This window comes from Chaetodon auriga, chromosome 18 (genome assembly GCF_051107435.1).
Source record: "Chaetodon auriga isolate fChaAug3 chromosome 18, fChaAug3.hap1, whole genome shotgun sequence".
Lineage (NCBI taxonomy): Eukaryota > Metazoa > Chordata > Actinopteri > Chaetodontiformes > Chaetodontidae > Chaetodon > Chaetodon auriga.
The window spans coordinates 6,359,684-6,385,313 of record NC_135091.1 but is presented as its reverse complement, the minus strand read 5'-3'; the positions used below and the strand labels follow the sequence as shown (position 1 = coordinate 6,385,313).

At 42.2% G+C, this 25,630-nt stretch overlaps 1 protein-coding gene across 1 annotated transcript in view; it reads left to right on the top strand.

Annotated features, from left to right (window-relative positions):
• rngtt (RNA guanylyltransferase and 5'-phosphatase) overlaps nt 1–25,630 on the top strand; it is a 79,786-nt gene that overhangs the window by 44,485 nt on the left and 9,671 nt on the right. The window contains exons 12-14 of the mRNA XM_076756638.1: nt 6,219–6,287; nt 17,699–17,799; nt 22,523–22,589. Coding sequence (XP_076612753.1) covers nt 6,219–6,287; nt 17,699–17,799; nt 22,523–22,589 — 237 coding nt within the window. The remainder of the gene's footprint in view (nt 1–6,218; nt 6,288–17,698; nt 17,800–22,522; nt 22,590–25,630) is intronic.

The following is a 25,630-nucleotide window of genomic DNA, read 5'->3' as shown; positions in this document are numbered from 1 at the left end:
GGGCATGTTGCATTGTGCTGCCTGCATATGCATATAAATAGACCGTAAGGTGCCGAAATATTTTAGATATAAAACTTGTGTGTGTTGCTTGTTACTTTTTCAGACATATTTCTGAGGCCTTTGCTGTGTATTTTCTGCATGCCAGTTATTCAGTTCTTTATCACTGAAATATAAAACCGCTGGATGCAATTAAGTTTTATTAATGATGAGGTCGACTGTGGTTAACTTGAAAAATCCAATCAATCTGTCAGCAGCTATCTCACAGACGTGGATTCCTCGCTCACAGTGGGATATTTTTGCACATTGCTGTGTAATTGCTGTAATTGTACATCGTTGAATAAAGAGGTTATTAGGGTTCAACCTTTTCTGCCTCTTGGTTTCGCTGTCACCTTGGCGTTCGACTCTGTGGATCGAACCTTGAGTCGAAATGAGCCCAAAAACCTCATCTGCATTCTACTCAGTTCTGCTCCTTTTGTATTCTGGTTGAGCGATTGCGGTGCGGCCCATACAATCTGTTAATCTGATCCACACCAGGAAATGATCATTCAGAGTCAAGGTCAAAACTATGATTTCCCCACCTGGGATGCTTTGTTGCAACAGAACATAAAAACAGTGTTTGAAGTTCTCTATCAAGCTCTGGAAGCAGAAATCCAGGGGAACGGCTTTAAAAGCAAAACAAACTGACTTAAGAAAATGCGGTCTACAGAAATCCCTCTGACCAGTTGCCTGTAGGCTATAATAAATTTCTGATGCCTCTACATTACATTCTAATTTAGTGTTTGTTCGGTCAGCCTAGCTTGGCCACTGGTGTATAGATGCCTGGATTTACTCTAAATAAAGCATTAGCTAAATTCAATACTAGTTTCACAGAATAATTGGAACAGACCAAGACCAGCGCAGACTTTGATGTGTTTGATTGATTCAATTGTTTTTCTTGGCTGACAGGTTGTGTTTGATCGTTTGTTGCTCTACTCGTGCATGAAGGCATCAAATCTGCCATGGTGTTTCCTAGTTCAGTGTCAGTAATCTGACCAGAGCGGAAACAATCAGGCAATTAGATGATCACAAGACAAGTCGAATAATTAATAATCACTACCCCAAGCAAAAATGCCAAATATTCTCAGTTCTGGCTCTTCGGGTGTGAAACTTGCCGCCTTAAATCTGTTTTAATCACTGTAAACTGAATATATTTGGTGGTATGGTGGCATGACATTTGAAGAGGTGGGGGTTCACTGATGAAGAAAATAATCATTATTTGCAGCCCTAGATCTGATTAATTTCACAAAAAGCTGTGTGGTCACTGTTGCTTTGTCAGTGGAGGTATTTTTGAATGAAAGGTGCTTTGTGTTGTAGCATTATGCCACTTCTGTGAATGCTGTTTGGCTCTTTGGGTTGTGCCCGCGTTTTTTTATTAAGACAGTTAATTTGCATATCTTCATTTTATGGCTATTATTCACTGAGGTACGATCAAGAGACAGCTAGAATTGATGGCATGTGATTTTTTTTTCTGTTTGATTGGCTGATGAAAATAAGGGGAATGCTATTCTTCATGTCATTTCGATGGTATCCGCCTAACACCAGGCCGCATATCATTCATCACTGTGTCCTTTTGTGAAATGAGCCCGAACATGAAACACTGGAGAGGAAAATGGTCCGACTTCCATCACACTGACACTCACTCTCTCGAGGGGAAAGACATAGCCTGCCATGTTAGCGGTTGATTTGTCTCCCCGAGCGGCTCTGTTGTCCCATCTCTGCCCTGGAGTCTGCATTGAAAGCTTGATCTCTTAATGGGGCTGTGCTGTTCGCCTCCGCCTACACAACCCTACTGTACTGGGCACAACTTTGTGTTTCCTTCCCAAAAAGGTTTACCATGAAAGCAGGGTTGCTGCCCCCTCTCTGCATTATCGCTCCAAGGAACTTCCTTACTGTAGGAGGATGTGTGAGTGGAAGTCTTCTCTCTGCTCATCTCCCCATCCAAGGTTCACTGTGCTCGACGGAGGTGGTGGGTGGGTGTGCTAAGATGGCAGGAGAACTGAAATGGAACTCCCAGATCTTGCCGCCTACATGCCGTTCCCTCATAAAGGCACCCGTTCTTTTTAGTCTGGCTATCTGCCTTCTCCATGTCAGCATGATTGTCAAGCTTTGTGTGATCTGCTGTGACTCATTCATCATTCTGGAGAGCACTGATGTTGCTCTGCTTTCTGTGCAGATACAGCAGAGACCGAGCAGTTTGCTGTTGCTTTAGATAAATGTATGTAGTGCTCCTCTAAGTGCTGATGACTTCACTGACTTCCCTGAAAGGCGTCTTTTGAGAAATAGCGATGTTTTGCATCAAAGTTTTTTGTGGGAATGTGACATTTATCAGTGCTATAAATATAACAGACACGGGGTATTTTTCTCCGTTGAAGCTGGAGCGCCACGGTGGGAGCAGTTTCACCAAAACCTATTATAGCTTTTATTTGCTAAAGAGAGCCGAAGTGAGACCAGAACGTCTGGGTTGTATTGGAAACCATTCGCAATATCATTAAGTGGAAACGCTGGAAATGTGATACAAACAGACTTGGTGAATAAACCATGACTAACGTGAAGCGTGTTTGCCACTCAGACTTTAGATTTTATGTTCATGAATGAAAGCAGGTTGCAGTGAAGTCAGTACCTGCTCTGCAGAGTTAGTACATTTCCATGGGAAGTGCAGTTTGTTGTTTGCAAACAAATTTACCGTTGTTTAAAGATACCTTATGGACTTTATGACCACCTGTAAGCACTGTGGAGCAATCTTTTTGTTTGGGTTCCAGTTCTGTGTCAAGTGTGCATACACCTCTACATTTAGGGAGTGCCATCCACTTTCCTGCTGCCAGTTTCACACTATTTCATTGCTTGATACTGAACAGCGGTAACACGTTTAGCGATGTGCCAGCAATGGCAGGGAAGAAGACTGCAGGCTGGTAACCCTGGATGTAAATGATGCACAATTTGAAATATTTTTTAAAAACCTACTTTGCAAAGAAGGAAATGCTGTTCAACATGTTTTTTCAAACTCAAGGATAAACACAGTGAATCTTGGTGAGAAACACCGAACGTAAATAGAGCTTTTGTTAGTTCGCAAGAAGACTCCACAAAGCCACTTTCACTTAGTCGAAATCATGAAGATTTCAGCTTTTGATAACAGGCGCCTTCGTGGATGTCAACGTCTCCTCGGCAATAGACATGAAGCTCCAAGGACACATTTAATTTTTCCCCATAGAAGAAATGCTCTTTGACAGATTGCATTGAGTTTCAAAAGCTTGTGGAACATAAGTTCTCAGATATGATGTGAACGATTTGTGTGTTCACGCCAACATATTTGTGTCTTCATTTATTTCAAAATATGGATAACTGTCCTATTTTGCAGCAAATATTATCAGATGTGTTTTAAAGCAGTTTCTGCTCACTTGCAGACTCTGGCTCTTCCCAGCCTGCTGCTGTGTATGAAATGGTTTTACTCCCCTTGCATTAAGTAAAAATGTAGTTCTGTTATATTACACACTTTATCCTATCTGTGTGATTGAGGTTATAATTTGGTTAGTGTCCCAGCAGCGCCAAGGCAGATGATGACAATCTGTCATCTCCTGCATAGTGAATGTGCCTTGGCTCTGATTATTGTTGACAGTCTCCATATCTACTGAATACTTCTCTGTGTCCAAGTCAACAGACACTCACAATGTCCGTGGCTGCTGATTGAAATATCAGAGCTGGAGAGATGCAGCCATTGTTATTTAAAATTTAATCATTTCATTTTATTGTCTCATTCAAACAGGAGACAACTTACAATATGTAATAAGAAGCCACTCTAAGCACAATAGATTGTTCCACTTTTCAGTGCCTTCCTGTATGGCTAAAATGTATTGCTTTCTACTTTAGTTCATCTTGATGGCTTGGATATGATACCTGATATACACTGCAGTGCGCTAATGCATTCGCTTTCCATTTTATTGACCGAGGCCATTTCCTCTCTGCTTTCGTATATTTACCTTCTGCATAAACTTTCAGAATAACACTGATCACTTGTTTTTTAGTTTTCACACAAAGATTAGCAACAAAATGACACCTTTTCTGACATGACAGCACAAGATAATGATGAAGCTCCTGTGACTGGCAGTGACTCATCCTCATTTCCAGCACTGTATGTCAAAGATACCCTGCTGGATTTAGCATTTTTACCTATTTCTTTTTAGGATATTTCTGAAAAATTCTCCTCTACCGACATTAATTGATTTCACCAGCTGTTAAAACGTTGACACAAACTTGTGAGCTGAAAGACTTTAAAACGCTCTGTGGAGCTGAGAGGAACTGCAGAGCGGGCCGATAATTCTCTTTCTTTATTCAGCCAGTTTTTCGTAGAAAAATATACATTATTGCAGCTTTAAAGATGGATATAATCTGTATTTTTGGGGCTGACAGTGATTCTGTAATCTCTGTTACTGTCTGCCCTTTAAAAAGCTCACAGATTCTTCCCTGCGTAGTGATGCGTAATCATATATTAGATTTGACATTTGGTATCACATTACAGCCGAACATTTTCCAAGGCATATGATACGTTTTTAGATTGATTTCCTATCTTCCAAGCAGCAGTACAAGGCTTCTCTTGGTGCGATTTCAGCATGGAAATAAACTCCGCTCAGACTCGTAATCCATCACAAAGAACACAACATCGCATTAAACTTTATGCAAAGTTTTGTTTTTGACAAAGGTGACGTGGTTGAATTGCCGTGCAGTTGCAGTTTCTTTTCATATCTCGTGGTCACTTTTAAAACCTGGATTTAAAGTTCTTGCATTTCAGTTCCTTGTGTTTTCAAATATCACAGAAGATGGAGCGCTCAGCTAACCTCGGCTGTCATCCTCACATTGTCTCCGCCTGGTCTCGGCACACAAAACACACAGTCGTCGGAGTCGTCATACCCGGCTGCACACAATTCTAGACGTACAACTTTGCGTCTCTGCTTTGGGTTTGGAATTAAACCCCAGCCCTTATGTGAGCTTACTCAGTTCTAATACTCAGCTTTATTTTCTGTCACGTATTTTATTGAATGTCTTATAATGTGTGCACAGATGGGGAAGTTGTACGCTTCCATTTTCCATTACAAATAGCCAACACCTGCAAAACAAACCAAAAGAACAAAACAACCCACAGCCCGACTCAGTCGCCACATGAAGCTGCAGCGTAAGGTGAAAGAGGGGACAAGTGTGTCAAAAAGGACATCACACACAGAGCTGCTCCTTATGCCTTGCCAGAATTGGCCTGAGAATCATCAAGTTTCCTTCAGCATCAAAGTAGTCCAGTAATAGTCGTCTGTACATCTGTGGATACACTGTGAACAGGAACTGCTAATAGCTAATTTGGAGTACTTTTAATGGTGCCAGTTTGCACAAAAAAGAAATCAATACAGGCAACAAAAGAAGGATTTATATTTTTGGGGACTTAAAAACTGTTGGCGAAATTGGCCAGCTGCCGTCTAACAAGATTTCTTACCTAAAGATAAATGGAAATGATGAAGTTTAAGTTGAATCATATTTTCATGTAGTTGCTCAGAACCTTTCACTTTCCCTTGTAATAAGGTAGAAGCCATTGTAGTTGTTATGTGGAAGAGAGTCATTGGTATAAATAAAGTATATTCTCCTTTATTTTAGTGCCTCTTGTATCCTGCAGTCGTTGCCATGGCTCTTGATGTGCTTCATGATGTAGAAAATGTGCTTTTATTGTACAGCAGCTCTGCCACGTCTCCTGGGCATCCCGCCTCTAATATGCTGCCGTAGCTTCCTTTCCTACGGTGGCTGGTGTTAATGGAAGAGATGAAATCCACCCTTCCCAGTCACCAGGAACTTAATGATTTGCTATTCCTGTCCTCAACCTGGGCTTTCAAGTTGCAGATATTGATCTCCGAGTCATGCATTATCAATCAAAGAGATTATTGCTCAGTTTCAGGGCTAGATGAATGAAAACAATGTGTCTGACTTTATGCTTGTACCTCTGCAGGATTTTTTTTGAGTATATAAGCCTTCCAGTTATGTTGAGATTCAATACTTCAGCTCACTTGTAGAGGGTTAGGTAATGGCTGCAGCCGACTTTATAAATCAATGTCATTTCATGTGTTTCCAGCTAAGCTTTCAGCCTCCCATCTTGTCATTTATCAGTTGTGCTTCACTGAGACTGTGTCCTCCTTTTTACTATTTTTCAGCTACTGGAAGGCAGCTTCACATCCCAGGTCAGCCACGAAGTCGACGGGCTTATCTTCCAGCCGTGCGGGGTAAGCCGTCATCTATGTATGACTGTCTGTCAGTTTTTAAAGCAGCAACCCTGTTGCCACAGGTTGGTTATCAGGCGCTTTTTCTTCCACCGAGCTCCTACGTAAGACTCGGACAGCTTGTCACTACGACCCGCCGTTTGTCAATCTCTGTATCAGCCTTGCCCTCTGTTATTGTAAAGGAAACCACACTCCTACATGAATTCACATCAGCACAGTCCTTACTGTAAGCAGTTGCACAGTGACACGTGGCAGAAGCAGCCTTGGTTAGAGCACTGATTTACTTCTGTTAGAACAGCAGAAAATCACTTTTATCTGTGACAGTAATACTATTCCTCCTGTGATGGACTCGAGGGCCCCTATTCCGCTGTGTAATATATGAAGCGGCCTTTCGCACATTAGTGCAGGAATAAGACAAGCAGGTATTTTGAGATATGGAATAAAGCTGCAGCTACAGTCCCGACTGACTCTAACACTGCATGAGAAAAATATCACAGTGCGCTGAATAAGGTTTTTGCATATTATTCTCAGCTTTGGCACAAGCTGTTTATGTTAAGCACCTGTATCTAAATTCTGTCTCTCACTATTTTGTGAAGCATCTGCTTTTTTTTTACTCATTCACTTGCTTTGTGTCTATAAATGTTTTTCATTAGACCCTGACGCAGTTCTAAAATAATTACGCTAAAGTAGAGTAGAAACAAAGTCATGTACACAACAAGAGAACAGTAAGCACAAAAAAATCCATTTAACGGCAATTTTATCTCGCATTCCAAATAATAAACATGCCTAAGTCATGGTTTTCAGTTTTCTGCAGCAGAGTCTCTGATTTGATCCATTAGGACACCTTCGCGCAGGCAGGGAGAATTTCAAAATAAGAGCAGGACATTTGCATGACAAAGAAGTGGACAGCACTCGCTAACATGGACTCGGGTTGTTAAAAGTTTTGTGTCTGGACACCTGCTTCTCTTCTGAACTGACTCTGCATATAACATCTCCTGAGTCACAGGTGAATAACCAACAGGGTATACAGCTGCTGCTCACCGCTCAGGCACGGCCATATGTTTCTCTGGCAACAGCCCAGAGTCAGTAAAGCAGGTATTTTGACACCTGCTTTGACTTGTAGCTTCGAGTGAAACATGCATTTTAATCCACAATTAGCACTGCAGAGACATGCTTATATTTTCCCCAGTTTCCGAGATTGGTAAAGAATGAAGAGTCCCCTTTCAGGCGTACCATGGAGGCTCTGTTTCTCTCAACATATGTGCGTATAATTCATTTAATTCATACTGATTATGTAGCTTTACATCAGACCAGAGTGAAAGCCATAAAAATCCCAGGTAGATGGGCTGTCCAATCAACACATTGAACTAAACAGACTGTCCATTTCAGCGTGCTTTGGATCAGTACAGTGATATGAAAATGCCTGGGGCTCAAATAGCGATTACGCACGCCATCAACCGAACACAAGTTATATATAATATGTCTGAAGACAGATGTTTAAAAAAAACACATTTAATTGTGTTAAAATGGAAATGCTCAGTGGAACGAGCCTCGGCGCCGTTGGCCTTGAGGAAACAGCTTTTTAGGAGCGCTGTAATTATGTTTACTCCATATTTAATGGATTGGATGCCAGGTGTCACCTCAGCATGCAGGATAATTCTTAGTTGTTTAAAAGCAAAACAAAACTGGGATTGTAATGATTCGGTCTGTGTGCTTCTCCCTCTTGTTGTCGAGCATTGTCAGTTTTTGCTCTTCTCCGTGATTTGTGAAGTAATTATCATACAGAGCAAAGCTGTGGCTATAGCCACCAGGTAGCAACAGTTCTCGGGAGAGCTGGCAATGAAATTTGGAGGAGGCAGGTTTACACAGCTGCACTCTTTCTCCACCACAACATGAGCAGAGGTGATTTTCATCTCCATGCAGACGTCTCTCCAAGGCTGGCTAATTGATGCATCTCTGTCTCCATCAGTATTTCAGCATAAATGTCTTATTTCTGCAGGTGCTTGCAATTTCTGCCACTTTGTTGTGTTTCATCTTCAATATATTCTTTCCCTTTCCTGTTTTTCCATATATTTGGTTTGTGCTTGTTTATAAAAAAAAAGTGCTTGATGCATCATATTTTTCCTAGGGGCGGCGACGCTAATTGGATTCAGTTTTCTTATTACCACAGTTGATTTCTCATTTATAAAACTGAGCAGCAGAGAAAGGTGGTTGAAGCGCCGTGGCCGTCTGGATGGAAGAATGTATGTGGCATTTATCGACCCGGCTGGGGAAATTGCAACAACATCCACATCCCTGCCGTGGATTAGGAATACGCTGTTAACCGGGGATTGTGTGTGTGTTGGCAGGTGCTTTTTACAGTTTTGAAGTGATTGCTGGAATACAATCAGCTGGGGTGCGCAGATGTTTCGTCAATAAGAGAAGTGATTGCATGGACAGGTCATCGTTCAGACAAGTCTGTGTTGTTGGCAGGTAGCTTTTTTCAACCCCTGTATATAATCCTCATCCATGCATTCAATGGATGTTCGTCCACAGCACTGCAAAGCTCCGTATGATCTACAGTTCATATTCGAAATGACCACCATAGACAGAGACTTTCCATGTGTTTGGTTAAAAGTATAATGTGTAATATTTCCACATTATAATTTTATTCAAGGTAATGGTGCATTTCATTTGGCTGCCTGTCAGTGGCTTCATGTCTCTTTTATCTTCCCTGAGTAGCGATAACTCATCAAGGGAAACATCAGATGATTTATCGAGACTGAAGAAGGAAATCAGCCAACGTGACTAAACGTAGAATGAATAAATCTTTAATATATTACCTCCCCCATGAATATGATTTCTGCTGGAGTCACATCAGATACATCTTCATCAGCAATGGTGGTTGTTTAACAAAGAAGGCAACAACTCCCATCATCCCACCCGACTTCACTCGCTCACTGAACCACGTCTTGTAGAAATGACGTCCTGTGCATTTAAAGATGTCCGTGCTCAGCCTGATTTTTCCGATCATCGTCCATTAAGATGTTTTTCAGCAGTTTCATGAATCTGACAGAAGGAAATCTCTCCGAACTCTTGAAGGTCAGCAGCTGGTTCCTGTCTGCACAGGCGCTCAAACAAATGGGCCGGGTCGGGAAAACTGGCAAGTCTAACGTGACCAAATGATGATGCAAATAGTCGGCCATCTGATGCAAAAGTACAGAAGAAAACATTACGCAACACTGTCTGGCTTTACTTTTTATATGACAGCGTCTTCATTAAACAATCGAACAGCTTTCTTATGTGGTTCTCTGAGTCTGCCAAAGACTGAGAGATAGTCTTAAGCATTGTAGGCACATTAAAAAAGAAACAGGCTTTTTGTCATAAACCAACACTGATAAATTAGCTTACTTTTATTCACATGCATCTAACCTCACTGTGCTAATGAGACCAACAGTGTGACAGTGACCTTGGTATCATCACGACATGCACTTAACACAGCGGCAGAAACAAAGTTAAAAGGTAATAATGACCTGGTAATGGCAGGGTGACATAACGATAACGCCACAACACCCATAATGCAAATGGCAGTGATTTGCGCCTGCTGTTCTTAGGTCTGTTTGAAAATAGCCTGCGCTATGTGTTACTGAGTCGTCCTCCTTCATAGCCCTCAGCATCACCATTTTTTGAGCCTCTTTAGAAATGGTGACGAGACAGAAGTCATCCTTGACAAGTCCTCTTCCAGCTGCGTGTGTGTCTGTACCAGTATTTTTAGTATTTTTCCAACAGGTTTTTAACATTTACAGGGAAGAATTAAGGACATTGGCTGGAGGCAGATGAAAGGACATGGAGCATTGCTGCTACTTTGCACTTTTTCAGTGGCGCGTTCTCTGCTCTGTACTTCAATAAAATATTTAAAAGCGAAAAGAATGCAATTTTCAGATTTCGCGACGTGATCGTCCCCCTTGTCTGCAGCATCATCCTCGTTTGGTGGTGCTCTGGCCATCCTGCGTATAAAGAAAAGCTGGGCACTGTGTGGTTTACTGAATTAATGCACTTTTTGAAATGCATTCGCTTTTTTGACCTTTAGCCTGTGTCATTGGATTATCGATTGAGGCCGTGGCCCTTGTTTGCAATCTCGGTCACATGCCGACCCATGTAAATAAGCCACTGTTGATGCAGAGCAGTAGGACCTGTGGTGTTGGGTTATGGAGGAGCCCTTAATGCCACCTCCTAGCGTGAAGACTTGATGTTCTCCATGTGGAACCACATTCTCCTTTGGAGCAATGCAGAGCTCCGTTGCTTTTCCCTCACCAGTAGGTAATGATGTTTAATTGCTTTAATTTACCCAAATTCATTAATTATTAAAGAACAGAGAGACTTGGTGATGTTGGTGATGGTGTTTCTCGTCTTCACATGGAGGTGTTGCCAAACAGGAACTGACCGCCTGCACGTAGGTCAGATTCATGGAAGGGATGCACTTTTCTTACATATATTAAGAGGACTGAGTATTAGCAAGAGGTGTATGTTAATTTGTCACGCCGCGGAGTGTCGCCTGCTGACAGCAGGCGTATCACACCAATGGGAGTTGTGGGTGTTCTGGCACATGCACTTTCACAGACACACGATTCCATCCCAGCCTGTTTCCTGTGATAGTAATTGATGAAACAAAACTAAAATCTGTAAAAATAGTTTCTGGGAGAATGAGTTTCCCATACCTGAAAACCTATTGGTCAAATTAGATTGTTTGAACGACCATCCAGCCAATCATGTCAATTTGGCCAACCCACCAGGGCAGGCAATAGTGCTGCAGTCAGAGACGGGGCTTCTGTCACTCGCTGGCTGTGAAGACAGATTAAAAACAAATCAGAGGTATGAAACCGCTTTGTCGGAGCTGTTTAATGATATTTTTAACAGGTCAGTTTTGGTTTGTGAGGAAAAAAGAAAAGACATCCTGCGACAAAGAGAGCACTGTTGTCAGATCTGTGCTCAGTTTCTACACACCCTCTGACTTCAGGTGCTGGAATCAGTATCAGGAGAGAGAAATGTGGCCGAGTGTGAAATTCCCTCTCATCCATTATAGAATTGGCAGTTTACAAGTGCATTAGTTTTTACTAAAGGCTCATTCACAGCAGTTTCCAGCAGATGCATCACCTTGAGAATGAGCTCACTGCATTTACCACCAGTGCTACGACCAACCATGAATGCATATGGCCAAATCACACTGCAGTGCATTCTGATTGTTTTCCAAAGTCATTGATTTTACCGATCACTACACCAACCAGCGCATTGTTAATCTCTTCTTGTGTGAATGGGATTAGGCTTAATCTCAGAAGGGTCCTGCTGTGAGTGTCCATTAATATTAGCACAAAGATTGAAACGGCTGCAGCCCGCAGTCACGGGGCGTGTTATCTCGCCCAGCACACGCTGTCCTTGGAATATGTTTTCTTTGTTGAGGGAACATCAGAAAGATTTTGAATTTCTAACAGAACCATTGCCACAGATGGCAGAATTACTTATGGGAGAGCACTCCAGATGGTGAACTCTCTACAAAGAATACAAAGAATTTTTCTTCTCTCTACGCTGGTGTTTTTTATTTGTTTTATCTTAAGTCAGTTCAACTGCTCTCAGAAATCTAAGTCCATACAGGAGACGTGATTCATATCAGTTCTGGACCCATTGAAGTCGAACCTTTTGAGTCATATTGTGAAAGATGATCTGAGACAGATATGTGAGTTTATGAGGTCACATCATTGGTTATTGTGAATTGTATGTGCTTCATGTCTCAGTATGATCATTTTATGTGGACTTTGCTATTCCTAAGAGAATCCATGTGTCATAAATTCTGACCATTTACCTCAAAACTTGCTTTGACCGCCCCCGTCTCTTTATTCCTCTGCCTTGTTTATTCCAAGACAAAAGGCACCGTTTTGCACACTCACACCAAAACACTGCAAGCAACGCACACATACAGTATCAGCGTTACTCTCAAAGACATGGGCCAGTGCGTCTAGCTTCTGATATAATTTGTCACATTCACTTCATCAGTAATTACAACATTTATAGGCAATGTGCATTTTGATATGAAGAGACACTCCAGTGTTGGATAATTGTGCTGCTGATGTTGTATGTTGCTCTTAAGCTGCTCTTAAAATGTTGTTTGTGTAATCGCTATGATTTATTTATTACTCGTTTCCCTGAAAAGTCAAAACATGCCATTCGGTAGTGAGAGGGAGGTACATAATTATCTCCATGCAAAGGTAATCGAATTTTAAGTTTCTAACAACAAACAAGCCTCCAGGCTGCAGTTGGCCTGTCATGTCGTGAGTCTCTATCCCTGTTGCACATGCATCGAAGGGAGGATCGCGCAAATAATAAGAGACGTGTCAACAGGTTGGATGTATTCTGTGTCTGAGTCTGAATTCAGATCGTGGTGGGAAACATGCATTAAATAAAGGCTTGTATATAACTCAAAACTCAAAACAAGAATTCGTCTGTTATTAATTACATATCAGATTACTGTGACGTGAACGAATCGCGGTTGGATGTTGTGCTTTGTGTTAATCAAACTTGAATTTGAACTGTAAAATCAGACAATCCAGTGTGCTTTTCTTTGAAAGCTTTCATCATTGAAGTCAGTACCTGCAACCAAATATTGTATTTAAAGCTCAAAAAATGATTATTGAATCAGTTATAGTCCTTTAAGCACGTTGTGTTTTATGATCTATGTTGTTCTTGGAGTAAACGCTGTGGTTCTGGGGTTCTGGTGTTCTGGTTCAGTGTTTTCTACAGTGTTTCCCTCCTCATACTTTGAGGCAGAGCAAAAATAACAGAGCCCTGTTTCTTCTTGTGGAAAAATGGATTGTGCTCAATCAAATACAACCTCGCTATTTCTGGACGTTAAAAGGGTAACAAATCTCTGATCTACAGTCGTTCAATAGCTTGTCACAGTGCAGCTCTCTCCCTGGATTCTAATAGTCGCTCTTCCTCTCTCTCCCCCCTCGGTTATTTATTTTCCTACGTTGGCATCAGGAAAGGGCTAAAGTTCAGTCCTATCAGTCACAACAAACTTACGCTGTTTGACTGATGCCGATCGTGGTTTCACTACAGTAGGTGTTTGCCTGATAACCTGTCAGGCAGCTGTGAGGTGTAATTCGTATTTATTCTGATGATGTCGTTTCACTCCAGGTTTCCCGAGGAGCTTTAATGTCCCGTTCATGTTTGGGTGAGAGTTGTTTGTGTATTTTTCTGTGTCCGATTTGGCCTATTTTGAAAATGCAGTCGCTTGTGGAAGTTATAAAGACTTAGGTTGCAGTTTTGTGGACTCCTTTAAGTTTTTATCTTTGTTACCAAAAAAGATTTAGGCGAAGCAGAAGCAGAAAACTGCACAGTCAGCCGGGCTGTGCTCGCACAGCTGTACTGCTGGTGATGCCTGCAGTCACGTCATGCCGGTATTTTTTGAAAGCTGGCAAAATTCATAGGAGTTCGTTCTATTTACAATTCTTGAACAAGAGATAAGAACATTGAGTTCAGGAGACATTTTAGAAGTAAGGAGCAACCAAATACAGGACAGAGACGAGTGACCGAGGGAGGAATCAGTTCACTCAAATGACTAAAATACACTTTTTTCTCATACTCAGTTTCTACCGGAACAACTTCCTGTCAGAGAAATGAGATCTGCAGATTATTCAGAGTGACTTAACACATCACTGTGGTTAAGCAGAATAATCTCTTTCACAGCCTTATTATGGGGCTGCAATAGAAGTTTCAAGCTAAATTACCTGCATGGCTGGAACCTACTGAGGGTATATGAAAAAAGACTATTGTAGACTGGTGGCAGTGTCTTTCATAGTTTAGGATTTAAAGAGTCAACTAACGTCCTCTGTCTGTCGCTGTCTGTCGTGGCTCGTAAACACTGGTGTAACTGATGTGTGACACCAGAACAAATGTTTTGTGTGGAAGGAAATGCATTCAGCACACTTTTGAGACCTCAAGGATACAGAGGAAGTGTGTTTCTGAGAAAAAACAAATGTAAATTTAACTTTGATTTATTTAGAAGAACAGGGCAGCTTTAAGTTTCTCTTTGAATAATTGGGAAAAGTTTTTATGTTCCACGTCGGTTTTCTTTCACTCTTTTCATCGTCGCACGCTGTAATGACTGGAGCAGAGGCAGGATAATTATTCAAAATGAACGAATAATAACTCTTACAGAGGTCTAAAACTTGAAATCATGGTTACTTTTTCATGGGGTGAGTGTAAATTATGTCAGTGCTAAAAGGTCGACCTTGCAACCCCGTGTGCGGTGGCCGTCGAGTTATCTATTACCAGAAAAACGTTCTCGCATATTTCCAAACGCAATTCACGTAGCTAATTTGTTATAAAGTAATTACGGTCATTTGTTCTGGCATTTATGCTCAACTTTTTTTTTAAATTACAAAACCACAGAGCTACACTTTGGCTTTGACACTGTGCATCTCTCTCAGTTTTTCCTCCCCCTCAGCCGCTGAATTTGTAGCAGAAGGCAATTTATATGCAATGGAACATCATTACATGAAAATGAATTTGATATATGAGAGCTGTGTTCCTGAACACAAGGTCGGGTGTGAAGGTCTGCTGTTGCGCCTCAATAATGAAGCTCTTGTTTTGCGTGTGCAGTCACTTATTGACAAGACTAACAATAGTAATGAAAGTGCGAGTGCAACTGGCGGCACTTTTTCATTTAGGAACGAATTTGAAGGTCGCCCAGTTATTCAGTCTGCCGTCTGATTGGGTTTCCATGGTGTTGTTGCTGAGGTTCCACTCGCTCGGGCTCATTTAAAGCAAATTTCACTTTGGTTGAAAATGTAGCGTCCACATTTTGACATATGGGGTTGGCAGCAAGCCTGAACAGAGCCTCAGGGTCGTGGATGTTCTGGGGTGGATTATTCATTCACAAACAGAGGTCTGCATGTTATCGTTATTGTTTACCACAGGAAGATGCACATGTGTGTGTTGCATTTTACTGCTGCAGACGTTTAAGGTTGTGCTGATGTTAAATGCTTTATCGACTGTATCGAGTAGTAGTAGTAGTTTAATCTACAGCAGTGCATCATATTCTGAGATCAGCGCCACAGATCTCTAGTCATCTTTTCATGACCTTATAAAAGCAGCCCTGTTTTCAGCCTTGTGCATTTTGCAGCAAGGAGTTTTAAATAGTTTATTTAGCTTAAAGAGAAGGGGGATTTTCTTACTTAATGCTCCAGTTTAACAGAAAAATCACCAAATTTGGAGATTCAGTTTGTTATCTGCAACGTAACTTAAGCTTTCGGACAAATGTAGTAGAGTAAAAAGTACAATATTTGCCTCTGAGATGAAGTGGAGTTGAAGTACTTTGAATTTGTACTTTAAAGTCCAGTGTGTAGGATTTAGTGGCGTCTAGTGGTGAGGTTGCAGACTGCAGCCAGCTGAATACCTGCCGCCTCAACCCTCCTTTTCACCCCTCACCTACAGCGCTTTGGGTTTGTCCCTTCTGGGCTACTGTAGAAACATGACGGTGCAACATGGTGGACTCTGGAAGAGGACGCTCCCTCTGTAGATGTAAAGAGCTCATTCTGAGATAATGAACACCAGATTCTTATGTTCAGGTGATTATACACTAATTAAAACATAATTCTGACTTTTATATAGTATTCCTTTTTGCTCAAGTACTTTAGTTCTTCAGAAGTTAATACCATATTTCCCTCTCTTTCATTTATAATTGTGGAGGACTTAATCAGCAGACATGTGTATATATTTATTTTCTCATTGGGAAATAGCTACATGAGTGGAATAAGTCATTTCACAAGAGGTAATTTTGACGCCTGTGCACCATAGCATAACTAACTGCATTGAAGAGTGTTCCTTTCCACACCCACGGTTTCAGAAGAAAAGATGCACTCAGTCAAGCTTTTTCAAAAGAGGCATGCCCTCTTTTCCTGCTCTCCAGCTCTCTGTGGTGAATTGCCTTTGTGGAGTGTGCTGGTTTCAAAGGCGCATGAAGGCCGCCTCCCACACGGAGAGCTCCACTGCGGACAAAACAGAAGGACACCCCACAAACATGGTCCCTTCACTTTACACCTGAAACAACAGTCAAGTGAAGGTACGATTTCTTAATTAAAGTCCAACTGAAATCATATTTAATCATCTCCTCTTTGTAGTCGTGTTTTTTTAAAGGTATTGTTAATAGTTTCCTTTTTATTATTATTATTAAAAGGGGTCGGGGGGTCTTTGAAGAAATATCAGAAATGCTCCTTTTGGTCTCAGCTGCCTAGAAGGGCATGTTGGTGTCTATGTTTGATTGACAGCAGCTGACAGAGTGCTGGGCCAGGCAACGCGTCACACAACCTACATGCTTTCAAGCACACAAAAGCCCGTTGCTGTGCGCAGTGGCACTAAACTCCGACATCAGACGTAGAACGTGCATTACCATACAACATGCGTATAGTTTCTAGGTACTCGGCTTGACCCTGAATTGACTGAAAACCATTAGAGAACTTGTCTGGCTGCAACATTTTCATGCTATTCAGCAACTCCAGCAGCTTGCCAAACTCAGACAGCAGGCCGTGTGTGTGTGTGTGAGTGTGTGTGGAGGAGTAGGGTGGCTTTTCTGAGAAGCAGTGGTATGTTTCTTTCTGCCGATGATGATTCAAAGTTCTTTTTTAAAGTCCTGCCATAGGGGCATACGTGGGTGGAGCCAAAAACCCCCTATTTGGTCATGTGCTGTGACAGCGCAGGTTCTCCTGAGGAATCCTGCCTTGTTTTCCACACATTTCCATGGACCAGACTTCTGTTACCGGGCAACCTGACAGTGACGGAGTCTGATCATCTGCTCCCGCCTCCACCCGTCATGCCTTTACATTTCTCATGTTCCAGTGCACAGTTTCATGTCCTCTGAAATGTCAGGCATGCATAATCAGAGTGATGGAGGAAGGCATGTCGTATGGTTACGTTTCATATGTTGCTGCACGTTGAAGCAGTGTCGCGAGGTGAGAAGCAGAATTGTGTTGAATCACAATTTGTCAGCCGTGATGTGTTTACAAATCTATTCTTGTTCTCCCACCGCGAAACAGTCGACTTGTAATGATTTCATTTCAAATGTGGAGCACTTGAACAAATTCTTTAATTAGCTCCCTTTTTCTGTTTGTGTTTCATGACATTGTGTGATACCCGCAGACTAATGTTTAACCCAAGATCAATTCATTTCCATGTCTTGCTGGCCTAGATAGTTAGATACCAGCAGTGTGTCATAAAGGAGCCTAATTTGCATGAGGACCATTAACTGCTGTTGCTTAAAAATTCTGCTCAACTCACAAATTACTCAGCCATTAATTCCTCCTCCGTGAAAGCAGCTTTAATACGTATTTATCCCCAACAAACCTCTCACATTATTGCTTTTTGGGGGTTGGGTGTCCCTGCAGAGATACAAGGCCGGGAGGTGCGATGACATCCTGAAGTGGAAGCCTCCCAATCTGAACTCTGTGGACTTTCGCCTCAAGATCACCAAAGTCGGAGGAGAAGGGTAAGACACTGTTGCTGGGGAAACGGTCTGCCTGATGGACCTAATAGCACCTATCATTTTGTGACACACTGGAGTACTTGGAGACATCCACGTGCACACTAACCTGTACAGTTGCTGTGTGTGCGTGTAAGTCAGACACACGCTGTGAATCAAAGACATCCGTCGAATTGCTCTGACGTTAATCTTTTCTTTACCATCCCGCCTTGTTCTTGCATTTCATTTTTACCTTTTTTTGCCTTCTGGTTCAATTCTTTTTATAGTAACGTTGCTACAGTGTGCAAAGGTTCATTCCTTTCACCACAGTCGCCTCCATGCACTTCTGTCTCCAACCCCATAACTGTCTTATTTGCTGTACACTGTGCAAAGAAAAACACTACTGCCCTTCAAATTTTCGACCACTTTATGCTTATTATCCTCTGCAACATTTGTAAATTATTCAGACCCACCAGTGCTGATCCGAGCCCTCATCCTGATAAACATTAGAGCAGAAAAGCAGTCGTATTGGAGAAAATACAATTGATTCCTGTTGGTTATTGCAGCCGTTGGACATGTTTGCATCTCTGGTGTGGTCGAGTCAGAAGTTTACACACATCTTAGACAAACACATTTGGAGCTCAGTTGTTCACAGCTCCTGACATTTAGTCTTACTAAATATTCTCTGTTTTTATGCCACTTCAGATCAGAATGAAATGTCAATAAATAACAGAATGATTTATTTCAATGTTTGTTTCTTTGATCACATTCCCAGTGGGTCAAGGGTTTACATACACTTAGTATTTGGTAGCAGTGCTTTTGAGTTGTTTCACTTGGAGCAAATGTTTCAGCTTCCACAAGTTTCTCACAATAAGTTCCTACAATTTTGGCTCGTTCTTCCTCACAGACCTGCTGTGGCTGCGTTGGCCTCCTCGCTCACACACGCTTCTTCAGCTCTGACAACAGATTTTCTTTTGGACAGAGGTCACGGCTTTCTGATGGACACTCCAGAGCCTTGACCTTATTGCCGTTAAGCCATTTTGCCACAACTTGGGAAGTACACCTGGGCTCATTGTCCATTTGGATGACCCTAGTATCATCGCATCTAATGTCAGGTCAAATTTGTAACTTTGGGATGCCCTCATAGTTCATCTGGTAGAGTGTGAACCCCGTCTGCTCAGCCTGTGTCCTCACTGTGGAGGCCTGGGTTCGATTTCAACCCGAAGCCCTTTGCTGCATGTGTCCTCGCTCTCTTTCCCTGTCCCCCTGTCCCATAAGGGGGAAAAAAATCCAAGCCTGGTTTATGAGAAAATAACCAGCAAAACTGATGACATTCCCAGCCTCATGGCAAACATTATACCCTCTAAACATCAGCTTGTAAGTATTGTTATTGTGAGCATGTTAACATGCTGACATTCACATTCAGCTCGAAGCACCACACTGTGCCTAAGTACAAACTCTCAGAGCTGCCAGCGTGGCTGTGGACTGATATTCTTGTTTTTTCTGTCAGCACATTGCACATCTCTATCTTTGCTCTGCGTGCTTTTCTCCGGCTCAGTGTGTGAGTATTGTCTGAGTGCAGGCAAACAGACCCATAGCAGCGAGCTTTCTGGTCATGCTGCCTTCTCCTCCGAGAGCCAGATGACCTGAGTGACTGTCCCAGCTTTGTAGCCATGAGCCTGCCACCATTCACCAACAACAGACTGAGAGGAGCACAGCGGGGCGCAGCCACTCGTTCTACTCCAAATCCAGCCAGCTCGTCAGCGTCTTGACTCCTCCCTGTGCGTGGGAGGACACAGACGAATATTGTTGCCATTTGAGAATGTTCTGATATTTCCCCACAAGATGAATTTTACTGGCAGACGAGCTCTCATCAGACCTCACTCAGGCTTGGTGTAACTTTTCAAACCTCCCTTTAGTTACCGTCTGAGAGGAAGAGAGAGAGATGGACAGACATGTAAGGAGGTAACAGCAGTTTATTCATCAGCCCACGCAATCAATCCTTGAGCACGTCTTTGTGTACCACCGAGGCACACGGCCTTGCAAGTTTTATTACCTTCTCTGAAAGCAAGCAGAGAGGCAGACGGTGATTATTGTGCGGCAGGAAGAGTGGAGAGGTGGAAAGGAACAAAATGGAAAGATGAAGCAATTCCAGGAAGCGTGCCAGTGCCTCACCCCAGTGTAGAATTGAACAGTCTTGAGTATTGTATAGATTGCTTGAATTATGGGTAATTTGAGCCAGCATTCTGTCTGAAGAGGTCATGGCTAATGTTTGCGTCATCATTCATTAGTTGTGTAGTGATTTTGAAGACCCAGAGAAGGGGAACGGTACCGCCTGACTGGCTTTGATTGTCTCTCAAGAGGCCAGCATCCAGACTTCTTGTTACTGGTCCTTCTACTCTGCAGACTCAAGTGTCATTACAGCATCCCAGTCCATATTTTGTGGAAAGGATCCACAGTCGAGGCTGTCAAGTCGAGTGAAGTTAACAACATGTGATCAGCGCTTTGAGGTTTTATTCATCTCGTTCACCTGCAGAGCCACCATGAAGACATTCAAACCATCATGGAGACTCAGCATGGCGTCAGGGAGTTTAGGCTTTTAGATGCAATATTTCTGCAGTGACAGTTGTAAGATGCAAACAGTTGGCATAGACCATTTTTAGAAGCTGCAGGGAAGGACTTGGCTAAGAAAGACGCTCACTGTACTGGTGGGTCTGACATGTCAAAGGAGCCTCTGCTCGCAGCGTTTCAGCTGTCAGCTCAAACATAAAGGATTCTGCAGAACAAACATGCAGCCTGTCTTTGGTCTGTGAAAGCCTGTGAATGAGTTTCTCTGTATGGACACAAAAATTTCTGGAATTGGCGCCCTGATGACCTGGTTGTGTCCAATCAGCACATCATCACTTGGATCATGTTGCCTGAACTCCAGCATGCACATTTTCATGTCTAATTGTTCCACTGTTGAGCTGATTTGTTCCATTTCTTTTGGCCTGTGTTCACAGTATTTATTAATTGTTATTCTTTATATCAGTATTCATTTGCCGCATGTCATAATGGCTTATCTTAGTCAGAATATTTTAAGGATAATGTTGGCAATATTTTATATGTTTGCTATTGTCAACCAATCCATTTAAAGTCCAAAACCAGCAGTGCATCCGTCCATCTCTTCATCTACATGGAGCATTTAACGGGACACTTATGTTGCATGGAATAACTGATCCAAATTTCATCCTTTCACATAGAGAAGATTTACTGACTTATTTTACTGACTTGCTCCAGCCCAGGTCATAAAAGTTTTTTATTTCTTCATTTCAGACACAGTGCCTTGCCCTACTTTTTTTTTTTTTTTTTTTTTTTTACATCGCACCTCATATTCTTTGTTTTTGGCATTATACAAGTTTGTTCTTCCAAGTTTTTTTTTTTTTTTTTTTTTATAGCTTTTATGGATTTATAAATCATTTGACATGTTGTCCAGCTGTTAGGTAATACAGGTCTGATCTCATGCTGTTCAAAGGCTACAGCGACATTTAACAGCATCTTGATTGCTTTACCGAAAACCCCCTGCCTTGTGTTAGCCTGTTTATCGGCCCTGCGTTGTTATGGTATCTCATGCTTTTAATTAATCTGATAATAAAATCATAAGTAATTGTTGCAGAGTAATTTAAGACAGGAGGACTCTCCTAGTAACACATGAACCTCAAACATTCGGATTGCGACTGGAACATCAAGTTAGCATCGTGAAACAGCTTTTAAACGACAACAAAGGAGTCTGATTTATACTCTCATCTGCTTCCTCATCTGTTGCGTTGCCTCTGGTGAAATCAGTTTTAGAAAACAGGTCACGACCAGTTTTATTTCCTGGATGTGATATTTGACACAGAGCACGTTAGTCAGAGGTCTTAACAGAACCAGTGTCGAGAATGGACTTCTCTAATGTCTTGGCATGTAATAATGTCCATCCCCGCATGGCTATTTGGCTCTCTTAATGTCTACTGCCGCTTCCTTCCTGCTCATGCTAGCTATCATTACACAGGAGGGGGCTTGGGTGGATGGGAAGATGGTCTCTTGGAACCTCTGACTGGGGTGCATCAGACTACGTAGCCGCACTGTTGTTTAGCCGTCAGTTAAGCTGTGTGGCCCCCCTTATTTCCTTTCTAAAAATGGCTTGCTAATATGAAGCCGGTGCCAGTGTTCATATGCTCAGTCCGTGGCACACATAACAGCAGACAGAATGTCTGGAAATAACAAAGGGCATGTGGGGGGTGTTTTTGGTGGAGGGAGGTAAGGAGGCAGTGTGTGATTAAGACATCTGTGGGGCGTGATCTCTGGGAAGAGACGCAAATGCTGCGTGGACACATGTTGCAGGGTGCAAAAAGACGCACACACAAGACTGAGGTACATATAAACCTAATATAGTCTGAATTAACTGTGCTGAGGGCTCACAGTCAGCTGACAGATGGAGATACAGTGCCGTATAATGCCTGTGACCGTGTGTTCACTCGCTACGCTCCACATGATTATTATTGCCGTGGAGCGTGCCCGTACTGTGGTTTTCTCTTTAACTTTAGAAACATCAAGCTGCAGAGCGACAGAAGGACTCAGAGAGGTGTAATCTCACATCTCTGCCGTTCTGTTACTAGCTGGAAAATGGAAGCGGTGTAGTGATTTCTTTGCACCGTTGTTACCACTCAGATACTCTCTGAGGCTGAGGGTGTTGTGGGTGTTAACCATGATCTTTTTGTCTTTGTAGGCTGCTCCCACAAACTGTCGGCTTGCTCTACGTCGGCAACTATGACAGGCCCTTTGCAAAGATGAAGGTGAGAAAACAAATGTGTTGTTTTTGTTGAATTCATCCCCGTGCCAGCGAGCCAGAGCCCCCCCCTGTGCTCTTCCAGCTTCCCTTTAGCATGACACAAGATTTTAGATGTGTTGTATGTGGCTGAGTTTAAACTGCCTACGATAAGAGGAATGCACTGTTTGGCAAATGAGGTTTTATCTTCATCTGTTACTGTGTGACATGAACAATTATAGCTTCCTCCATAGTTCCTGGTTGTCTTGATACATTCAAGATAATATGCGCACAACATTTCATCAGTGCATCAGCACACTCCCCACGCTGTTTCTCTGAATTATCTTTTGAACTGAAATAATAAATGTGATATATGATATGATATATATATGATATGATATGATATAAATAAGCCAGCTCTGCCTTCCACTGAGCATGCAGACACAGAGGCAGTAGACGACACGTTTGTTTTCACTTGTTTATACTCAGTGACAGGTATATATAATTGCAGTGATGGAGGGTTTTGTCAGAAAAAACAAACTGTTTGATGATGTCGCTGACATTTTACGGACCTAATGATTGATCCATAAAACATGAAAGATTATGTGCTCATGAACGTAATCGTTAGCTGCAGCCCAGCTTTAACTGTTATCTGACTGTGTGTAGCCGTGGTCCATTTTGTCTGCGACTGCTCGGCTGTAGGTGGGACAGAGAGGCATTTGTCCGCTGCACTTAACATGCTGAGATTGATGCCCTTTTTTTTGCATATTGTCTATGTGAACACACAGCGGTGTATTGTGTGCAATCACACACTCCACATCATCAAGCTTTTGACCTACAGTAACCCAGGCTCAAGTCAAGAGCGCTCCAAAATAACAAGCATCTCACCTCATTCCGGGTATTATGGGAATTCATTAGTCCAGGGTGGAGAACAGGTTGAGCAGCAGCAGCGCGATGGAATTATTACATTTGTTCTTCAGTTTCTATTTTGATGTAGATTTCTATGATGGGAGTATGCTGCTCTGACTAAATGGCTCTTAGTGTGTGTTGGCCTTCCATTCATCACAGTCACGGTTTCGAAACACAGTTCCTTCCCCTATGGTGTTGTCACCGTTGTGCCAGTTATCATGTATCAGCCCTGGGCTCTGTTACCAAACAAGGTAGGGTCTTTGTTTGCTGCTCGGTCTCTGAGCTCCTCTTAAGGAGATGGAGCAAAAGCTGCAGCCCTGGGGTCATCTTCTCTCAGCTTTCGTGTTGCTATTTCTGTTGTGAAATGTGTTTTACAGTCAATCTAAGTGTGAATATGCTAAAAAAAAAAAAAGGTAATTACATGCCAGCACAGAACATGTGCGACTTGTGGTTTTGGCTGCCTGAATAATGTTCCTGATAGATCCTTCATGCAGTGCCACATCTGTTGTCCTGCAGTGCAACACCACATAGTACTTCTGATAGCCATTGCCTTGCTCATGGGCATGTTGGTAAGCTTGGGGTGTCGATTGGATGTACTTTGAAGCACATGCACTTGCCAGCTCATTTGAAAGCGTCAGGCTCGTGGGAAAAGAAAAACAAATCAAACCAACTTCTTCTGTAATTAGAAAAATGTTGTAATCTTCATGAAAACCTGTTTTATTGGCTCGATTCTTTTAGTTTAGCTCCTTATTGTTGTAATTCCTTACACTCTTGGTACCTACAGGGAATTGTGAAATGAATTTCAGGAGGGAGCTTTCATGATGATTTATCAGCAAATATTGTGAAAGAGCAGACCAACTGAAAACCTTTTGTCTAGCCACTGTGTGTTTAGGCGTGTTTACTTTTGAAAAACATGGCAGCACCTATTGCTGAATGTATGTATACTGTGGATACAGTTGTTTCCGTGTGTGGACATGCACATGGTATATGGTTACATTTTATATCTTATTGTACTTTTTCTTCATAAGAAAACAAATCCAACAATGTCATCACAGAAATTCCTTCAGTCTTTCGGCTGACCTGAACTGAAGATCATTCCACCACTTTATGTACATTTTTCATAGGTCCTTAGATCACGTATAGTCCTCAAAACTAAAAAACATAACTGGTTTCTTGTAACCTTGATTGTATTCTTGTTGCTTCCTCTCCTGGTTCAGTCAGACAGAACCTGTCTACTTGCCCAAGTCTTAAAGGAATAATAGAGCATTTTTGGGAAATTTGCTCATTGGCCTTCTTGCCGAGAATTAGATTGATAGCACTCTCATGTCTGTACAGTAAATATGTAGCAGGCGCCAGCCGCCAGTCAGCTTAGCACAGCACAATGACTGGAAACGGAGAAACGACCAGCCAAAGGTAACAAAATCCACCTACGAGCACCTTCAGAGCTCATTGATTTACCTGTCTTATCTTGTTTCTGTAATGCAGCGTTTCTCAGCCGGGGTGCCGTCTGGCTTCGTCAGAGGGTAAAAAATTATTCTGACAAAGCAAACATAATAAAATGGATTAAAAATCCCAAGCTCTAGCTGTAGTTTATAATAAAAATGCAGCTCTTTAGCCACCATATCATTATAATTTGTCTCACATGCCCCTTTCCTTATGTCACAACATCTACATCAGGCTCAGCGAATGGCTACGCTGACTAGCACAGAGTGTTCTTTTGTTTTGTTGTTTTCACTGCTGCTCTGCGTACAGAGCTAAGAGAGGTTGAATGAAGTGGTCGGTGCACATCAGAATTAGATAGCTCTGAACCTTAGCCATCAGCTTCGTCAGCCGGTGCTTGTCCAGCAGTGAGGGTGGTTGATGCCTGCAGCAAGATGAAGAAAATGACGGCTACGTGTCGTATGGTTTCATCTTTCCAGGCATCCATCATTCCCTCTTCTTCTCTGCATGGCATGTGGTATGACATCAAATCAAGCGATGGTTCTGATCGAACTTCAGATTAAGATAAGAGTATAAGTGTTTAAAAGTGACAAAGAAAGCACTGGATGTTTGCCGTCTCGTGGCCAAAACAGTAGCAAAGGCTAAGGAGCCTCACAGGATTGCTGAAACGCTCGTGTTGCCAGCATGCACAGTAATTGTCAATAAAATGCTGGGCCCACA